The sequence below is a fragment of the Caenorhabditis briggsae genome (genome assembly GCF_000004555.2).
Source record: "Caenorhabditis briggsae complete genome, chrII, whole genome shotgun sequence".
In the NCBI taxonomy this organism is placed as follows: Eukaryota; Metazoa; Nematoda; class Chromadorea; order Rhabditida; family Rhabditidae; genus Caenorhabditis; species Caenorhabditis briggsae.
The window spans coordinates 4,979,217-4,988,061 of NC_013486.2; the positions used below are offsets into that span (position 1 = coordinate 4,979,217).

The 8,845-nt window shown below is 35.5% G+C and overlaps 2 protein-coding genes across 2 annotated transcripts in view; one reads left to right on the plus strand and one right to left on the minus strand.

Moving 5' to 3' along the window:
* Positions 1 to 147: 147 nt before the first annotated feature.
* CBG04277 lies at positions 148 to 742 on the plus strand (the record flags this gene model as incomplete). Its single annotated transcript, XM_002630302.1, has 2 exons — positions 148 to 161; positions 499 to 742. 2 exons carry the CDS (start codon positions 148 to 150, stop codon positions 740 to 742), a joined length of 258 nt encoding a protein of 85 aa, XP_002630348.1.
* Positions 743 to 6,754: 6,012 nt separating this feature from the next.
* Positions 6,755 to 8,845, minus strand: part of CBG04279 — a gene marked incomplete at both ends in the record, with an annotated part of 6,533 nt that continues 4,442 nt past the window's right edge. The window contains 8 exons of the mRNA XM_045242035.1: positions 6,755 to 6,935; positions 7,002 to 7,087; positions 7,321 to 7,518; positions 7,638 to 7,877; positions 8,003 to 8,134; positions 8,183 to 8,256; positions 8,384 to 8,516; positions 8,675 to 8,709. Coding sequence (XP_045092630.1) covers positions 6,755 to 6,935; positions 7,002 to 7,087; positions 7,321 to 7,518; positions 7,638 to 7,877; positions 8,003 to 8,134; positions 8,183 to 8,256; positions 8,384 to 8,516; positions 8,675 to 8,709 — 1,079 coding nt within the window. The remainder of the gene's footprint in view (positions 6,936 to 7,001; positions 7,088 to 7,320; positions 7,519 to 7,637; positions 7,878 to 8,002; positions 8,135 to 8,182; positions 8,257 to 8,383; positions 8,517 to 8,674; positions 8,710 to 8,845) is intronic.

Below are 8,845 nucleotides of genomic sequence, written 5' to 3' on the forward strand. Positions count from 1 at the left end.
TACTACTGTTCTCATGGAGTTTGTGTCATGCTTATTTGAAAAGAAAAGTTAAATCGGTTTGAGGAGAAACCGGTAAGAGAGGATGTCTGGTGTATAAAAGCGGTGAAATTTGGCAAAAATGATACTTCCAAGTAACTTCAATTCAATATGTTCGCCAAGTGGTAAGATTTTCATTTCACCTAGAAATTATAAACTTTTGGGATTGAATTATGTCGAAATCTAGCTTGAAAATTGTACCCAATAGGAAATTGACCTGAAATTCGAAGAAGGCTGACAGATAACAATTGTAAATTTTGAACCATAAACTGAAACGTTTAAAAGGAAATTGAACTGTTCTAAGCTTTTTAGAGCTCTGAAACTTTGTCTTACAGTATCCAATTTTATGAATATCTTTTAAACTTCTAAGAGAGATTAGAAAATGAATAATCCAAAACTAGATCTGAAATTTCATTTTTTTTCCAACATTCTTCTATTACAGGAACCCTCATTATTTTTCAGCATCCTCGCTCTCGTTCTCTGCTCCATGATGATTGGATTCTCTCATCAACAAGTGGTTGTCCCAGCCTATTCAGCAGCCTATTATCCATCTGCATATGCCTATCCATCTGTCTATTCTCCATATCTTACTGCTGCTGCATATCCATCTGTCTGGGCATGGGGATCCAATAAGAATAAGGCTAATGCTGGAAATGAGAATGCACCAGCTCCTTCTTTGGTCAACAACAGACCTGTCAGTGCTTAGGAAGTTATTCGAAACGAATTTTTTATGTAAATTTCGAAATTTTTTTGAACTGAAAATAAACACATTTTCTTGCCAACCCACATATTTTTAAGCTCTATTATTCTTTTCCGAGTCAAACGATCCCCAAAGTGTCAAAATTAAAGAGTCCCTGGAGCAAAACAACCTTTGAATTTCTGGAATTTTGAATTTTGAACCTTTGAATTTCTGGAATTTTTCAAAAATTTAGGTTTGTTTGGAATTTCTGAATTTCACATTCGAAATTTTAATTTTTTGCAATTACTAACTTTCCTGAAACCCCAGAAATTCCGAATAACTTTTATAAAAAAAGAATTTCTAATTTTATAATGTTGAGAATTTGATTTTGGAAAATGTTCTGAATATGAGTTTCATCAAATTTCTGATTTTCAGAAATTTTGAAATTTTTGGAAGTTGAGATTATAGAGAGCTTGAGATTCACACTTTTTGGATTTTTCCAATTTGTGTCGGAAAGTGTCGGCATCGCACCAAAGATGTCCCAACATTTTCTCTCCGTCTCTCTCCTCTCCTCAAAGGTCCCTTTGTCGTGTGCCGAACCAAAACATTGCCCTTTGATGTGTTCTTTTTTTAATTTCTCTGCGTCTCTCTTCCTCTCTCACCTGATGGTAAAAAAAACCCGAGTCTGGCACAAAAAATTCATTACTCTTCTATTCGAAGCGGATGTCTGATTTTTTTTGCTTCAAAATGTCTTTTTGATTTTTTCTGAGTATTCCTAATTATTCTTAGACCCCCCCCCCCCCTCATCGATTATTTCTGTATATGACGGTGCCCGCATATTGGACCAACACTTGCTGGACCTCATGGAGGTTTTGGACTGCCATGTGTTTTGAACAATGGACCCTCCACATCTGCGGCTGCGTTGGCTCCACTTCAACATGACGTTACACAAGGACGAGGCCAACGTTTCGATTGGGACCCAGCACCAACACTCCAATCGTCTCCATTCGATGCCTCCGTTCCATCCACATCGTCTCTCCCAGCATCGACGAGACATCAAAACCAGGTACACAAAAAGAATTTTGAAATATGAATTTTTCCTATTTAAAGCAGTTTTTAGGCACCAATGCATTTGCGCCCGCAAACCAGATCTGGTCGAGACTCAATGGATTTGTTTTGAAAAAAAATGTCAATTAATTTAAATAAATATTTTTTACGAAAGTTGCGTTTTTTTTCTGGAAAGTCGAATTTCATCCAAAAGTTTAGACCGAAACGAGAAAGTACAGGAGAAAGAATAATCTGGAAAACAGAAGAACCTCAATTTTGCCATTTCATAATTTGTTCATCTAAAAATTCGGAATTCGTCGCAAATACTTAAACTCCAATAAGCTTACTAGGTTGTAAACTTTTTTCAAATATAATTTTAAACGGGGGAGGGGGGGGGGGGGGGGGGGGTGGAACTTTGTTACGAGACCTATATCATTCGAAAGCTGAAAATGATACATTTTCAAATCTATATTTTGCTAAAGAGCTACCAGTTTCGAGAAAAAACTGGTTTGAAATGCGAAAAAATGAAAATGCAAAGGGAGATCCCATGGTGACATTTTGGCAAAAATTTTTTTCGAAAAAACTTGAAAACTTTATAGGGAGAATGAGACATTTTCAAATCTATATTCAGATTTTGCTAAAGAGCTACCAGTTTCGAAAAAATCAAGTTTCAAATTTGGCTCAATTTCGAGTCTACCGAGCGCCGCGTCTCCTCCCTTTTCTTATATGCATTGGGGAGCGTAGAGAAAGCAGCGAGAAGTGGTTTAGTGGCGAAGAGTTAGGACGGTATCTGACTAGGTGTAGGTTCGATTCCTAGTTTTTTTTTGTTCTTCTTTTCGGTCTTTGTGGCAATCTTCAAAGTGTCAAGACAGCATTTTTTCCATTAAAAAATTGCATTTAAATACTTATTGGTTTGGAGAATTTTACTTTTCGACAAATTTTGAGAAATACATACATCATAGTTTTCGAAAATTTCTTGGAGCAACACTACAAATCTTTCTTCTGTTCTTTATGTATAAATCCATCAGATTTGTTTGCTATTGGGATTGCACAGTGATGAATCAATGAGACATAATGTGAATTTATGTTTTTACAAGTTTTGAATTCTACTGGGTGATTATCGAAGTAATATGGATTGTAGGATATTTGAAAAAAAAGTTCGAGATTCTCGATTTCGAGAAGAATAAAGTTTTCAGATCTTATGAAAACACTCATTCTATCATTTCTGTACGTTTAGAACTCATTTTAGCACATTTGAAAATTTTTCGAAAAATTGTTGTAAAAAAGCCAAGGCCAAGCCCATGGATTTTTGAAAATCGAGAAAACTTTCGCAGATCATAGAGTAACATTTGAAATTGGAATTACAATCAAAAAACTTCCAAAATCACCAATCATCGAATTTCTTTTTCTCAAAAATCAAAATGTATTAGGTTGGTCGAAAAGTAATGCGCGCTAAGTTTGGGTTTTCTAATTCACCCGTAAACGATGGCTTTGGCTTAATTTTTTTTTCATCATAAAGAGCATGTCTTTAGCTTTGTTGTTGCTCATAAATTAATTGTCTGAATTAATTTTTGAATTAGAAAGAGATTTAAAATGATGCCCAATCAAATTTTCGCTTTTGAGCCTACTTTTAGCATGAGTTCAAAGACGGGAAAACAGCCGCTGAAGCCGACCGCATCCGAAAATCACTATTGACGCTGGTTCCAACGATCGAGTAGCGTCGACGAATGCTTGGAAAGCAAAACACGCAGTTTTGTCTAAAAAGCTTTGTCGGCGATAATTTGGGACAGGCAACTGGAACTGTGCCTAACAACTCGCTGCCTATGAGGACAGTTTATATTCATCCTAATTACAATTCTGGAAAACGAACAAATTCGGAAAAAGGGTGTCACACGAACTTTCTGATGATAACAAGATGAAGCGCATCGAAGGGATCAGTTTTCTTTCTAGTTTTCTCCTGCGCCGTTCAAAGAATCGAGGTTTCTTGAATCCAATTCTGATGTTGAATGAGAGATGGACTCAGTATGACTGCATTGGTAAATTATGACAGTGGCTAAATCATGGCGAGGCACCAAAACCGACCCAAAAACCGAGCATGCACGGTGAAAAGGTTATTCTATGTGTCTGGTGGAATACGAGGTCTGGTGTATTTTGAATTTCTAAAGCATGATCAAATAGTGACTACTGATCGTGATAAAGTGTAGCTGTACCGCATGGACCTGGTGCTCAAACGGCAAGGAGTGGGCACATCGGCAAAGTTTCTGGTTCACGGCAATGTCACAGCCAGTGGAGCTCTTTCGTAGAGGCATCGAATCTTTGCACATACGTTGGCAGTAAGGGGTCATTAATGATGGGCAATATCCCCTCAATTAATATTTCCTTGCTTTGTTTTTACAATAAAAATAAAGTACATCAAAAACGCGCATTACTTTCCGACCAACCTAATAGTTTGACAAAATGGTTCAAAAATAGTTTTTCGAAGCATGTGACATGATTATTTAGATAGTTTCAAATTAAACAGTATGACCCTATAAAGTTTTCAAGTTTTTTCGAAAAAAAATTTTTGTCAAAATGTCACCATGGGATCCCCCTTTGCATTTTCATTTTTTCGCATTTCAAACCAGTTTTTTCTCGAAACTGGTAGCTCTTTAGCAAAATATTTATTTGAAAATTTCTCATTTTCAGCTTTCGAATGATATAGGTCTCGTAACAAAGTTCCACCCCCCCCCCCTTTTACAACCTTCCCTAGTAAGCTTATTGCGCATCCAAGCGAAAACTGGGAATCCTGAGTTTTCGAAAATGTCTTGCTGTTTTACTTCCTACAAGCAAATTTCAAAAGTATATTTGAAAAAATGGAGGATTTGTTTTCAGGTAATCGAAAAATTTCAATTTTTTTCAGGAAACTGTTGATTTCAATAATTTTTTCGAAAGACTTTTCCAGGTTTCTGTAAATAGCGAAAAACCGAAATTAATATTTTTTTCATTTATGAGTTTTTTTTTAGAAATTTCTGAAAAACTGACGAAAAATATCAAAAAAAGTGAAAAAAATTTGGAGTTCTTCTGTAGAAAACTTTCTCTTCTATGAAAAATTTCCAGATCTTTCATCAATAAGCGACTGTGATGAAGGATGTCTTTTGAATAATTCAACGAAAAACGCCAAATGCTTTTCTATAATTTGCACACAATCTGAAATCGTTTTGGACATCCCACCTGCCTATGAATTGGAACCTGTGGATTTTAGAAAGTTGGTCATAAAAGTTTCAAAATTTTCTAGAATTTTCAGAATTTCAGACAAACTACTCTGGAGGAGAAGAATTGTGAAACGGATTCCAAAGGAGATCAGACGTATGATAAATGGGTACAAACAGATTTTATTGAGACCGAGGTGAGTGTACTTCTTGGATTTTCAGATCCTTCAAAGTCGAATTTCTGATAAATATAAGAATGTCGATTTTTTAATTCGTCTGAATTCTGATGGCTTGCAGTTCGAATTATGGATGAGCGAGAGCTAGAATTTTAATTAGAATTTTAATATTTAATATATAATTCCAGACAGTTTCCTGTTTTGCTGACCTCCCCCCAACGAATCGGGAACCAACCTACTCGGAAAGTGCATTAGAGCGTGTCCTCCGTCACATGAGTGCCCATTTACATCGAACACAATTACAACAGTGGCTCGCTGAGCAACCACAAAGAAAAGCTTCGTTTTCGATTCGACCAGTTCAGACGAAAACTATTTATAGAGCGATTTTTAATAAGGAAAGGGTGGGTTTTTAGGGTAGCAATAAACGGAAATATGAAACTTTTTGAACACACTAAAGTAGCAGACTTTTAACTTTGAGACATTTTATCACGGTTCTCAGAGACTTTTTAGCTTCAAGTGGCTCCTTCCCGGCGCCTTCATGTCTATTAGCCGACGAATCCGGCTGATAGCCCGTGTTTTTGGCTAATTGCGATCGTTTTTGGCTCGATACAGTGAATAGCGCTGAAAGCGGAGAGAAATGGCTAATAGCGGAGCGAAACGGCTAATAGCGGTACAAAATGGCTAATAGTGGTGAAAAACAGCTGATAGCGGAGTAAAACGGCGAATAGCGGCGCAAAACGGCTAATAGCGGAAAAAAATGGCTAATAGCGGAGCAAAACGGCAAAGAGCGACATGTGTGTGGAAACCCTTCTGATAGATGTTTTACGGTATCTTGATTCCTGTAAGAACTTTCAAAATGTTCAACTGATAAAAAACTTGTCCAATTATGATATTAGTAATATCATAATCTCTTTCATTGGAATGTTTTTAATTGTAAAATATCCGTAAGCCATAGTGAAGCTTTCGAGTTTTTCAAGACTTAATTGTCTGCATCTTATCAGATATATTTTTGAAAGTGTTAATCTCAATTACGTTTTTAAATACGTTTCTTTTTCGATTCAAATTGCTTTTTTCAATCGAAATTTTCACAAAAATCGACTTAAAAGTCTTTCAGAATCTTCAAAGTTTTTTTATTTTCGAATCACAGGAAATTATGAACAAAATAAGAATCACAGAATACTGTCAAGGAGTTTTTTTTGAAAATCAATTCACACAAAAAAAATTATAGACCCGAAAACATCACAAACAAAAATACCAGAAAGAAAAATCAGAATGGGGTGAAAAAATGATATGAGAATGAGAATATTGAGAAAATAAGAAAAATCGTGCCTCAAACAATCTAATACCGTAAAACCTGTAATAGAAGGGCCCACACACTACCAACTTTGAGCTCAATTAGCTCGATTACTGTAAAGGATATCAAAAATCTGTTAACTGATGAAATATTTAAGATATTGTAATAAACAATTTATCAGTTGACAGATTGTTTATATCTTCCGAATGAACTTACATTAGATAAATTGACTCACAGTTGAAAGTTTGGGGGCCCTTCTATTACAGGTTTTACGGTATGATAATTTTACAAAACAAAAAGTGGGATTTCTTCAAAAATAGTCTAACATTCTCCCTTAACTTTTCCCATATTTCTCCATAAATCGATTAACTTTTGAAATGACACATTGATTCGTTTTCGATGCCAAAAACCAGAAGCCATTCAGTGCCTGTCTTGTCTCCTTATTTTTTGTCCCAGAATTGAAATTATTGTTCAAAATAAACGGAATTTCTCGATCCCTTTCGTCCGTTTTGTACCTAAAAATTTTGAATTTTTGCTCTGAATTTCTCTCTGAAAAGGAGTCATAAATCAATCGAACTGACCATTTGCCATCTGCTATCTCATTATATGAAAACTGTCGACAGATGAGACCATTATTTTGGGACGCACATAATTGATTCATGATGTCCTGGAGAGGGAGGTTGTGAATTATTTAGGAGGACATTTGAATTTTTGGGAAGTGATACTTTAAGATTTTGAAATTGAAAATCTAGGAAAGCCCTCATAGATTTTGAAACTTCGAGATTTGGAGATTTTGATATTCTGAGATTCTGAGTTTCTGAAATTCTGAAATTATCAGGTTCGGAGATTCTGAGATTCTGGGATTCTGAGATTCTAAATTTCTAAAAAACAGAAACCAACCTGATCATAAAGTTTCTTATCACCATTCAACCTCGTTTTCATTTCTTCCATAAACATTTTCGATCCATTCGTTGGACTGATTAACATTGGGTCAAATGCCAATGTATCCCAACTTCCACCGTCATATCCTTTCACTGGGACCACAATATCATAGTCTTCTTCTGAATTCGTTCGGTTCGAAAACAGCAAAAGTGGGTCCTGAAATTTTTCTTTGGTTTTTTTCTCGAATTTTCAGACAAATTATTTTTCATAAAAATGTATTATTATGAAATTTTCAAGAATTTTTTCGTTTGTCCGTTCATTCAGATGTCCCTCACCTTGAACCACGTCGCATCCGTCTCAATTAGAACATAAGGAATATCATTTTTTGTTAAAAATTCCATCAAATTTGCTCTTAAAGTTAGTATGTTGATGTATTGCTGTTTTCCCCAATCGTATCCATTTTTGTAATTTTCGATTTCCAAAGAAACACATTTTATCGTTTCGTCCCATTGTGACCGAATTGATGTACATGTCGATGGGTCCATGCTGACAATTAGGGTGCGGTTGTGAACATTCTGGAAAAGAAATTGAGAATTTTGGATTATTTGAAAATTTTGGAGACTTCTCAGATTTTCTAAAACGTTTTGGAGATGTCTAGTAAAGTCTTTAAAAGTCCTGGAAATTTCCAAAAAAAACTTACATCCATAGATGCTGTATTACAAATCCAATTCAACGTCAGCCTCTCATAAGCATTATTTATCATTGCTACATAAATGAAATTTGTAGACTTTGAAGTTTGATTTAGAAGATTTTCAGCTTCGGAGAGCAGATTCTGGAAAACAGATTTTTGAAAAATTATCCCAACTTTTCAAATGTTTACCATTTTCACATTTCCCGAAATTTCGGGAACTCCTTCATCTTTAGGCACCATAACTGGTTGAACTACTTTTGGTTCTGAAAAAAAAAGTTTTCGGATTCCTGCCGCTAGGATCTGAGCTCTTTTCGGATCTTTTTCGGCCTATTTTTCAACTTTTTATTAAAAATTGTGAAAAGAAAATTAAGAAACCTAAAAAAAACTCACTCCTCCTTTTCTGTCCCCGAACCCCACCGAATCCCAATGCTGACAGTTTTCCGTATCCAATCGCTTCGATCACATTTTTCCCCTTTTTCAAATGTTTTCCACCTTTGGCGAGAAGTGGTCCGTCTTTGAGATTCTTGAAAAAATTTTCAATTTTCGAAATTTTGGATTTTTCGAAGTTGGGGCTTTCTGAATTTTTACAGAGACTTTTGGAATTCCGAGACTTTTTTTAGAAATTCAGAATTTTGGGACTTTCAGTATTTTATATTTTCCGGAGAAAAGTTAAAAGCATACTTGTAATTCGGGCCTTTGCAGGGCTTTCGCGGGCTCTGCCATAACTTCTTTCAGAATCTATATTTTCGAACCAACTCAATCAGGTATGATAGAGCTCCACGAGTACTACGAAACGGTATTATTTGGAATACTTTATCTTGTCTATGAACAGAGTTACAGAGCAAAAGGAGC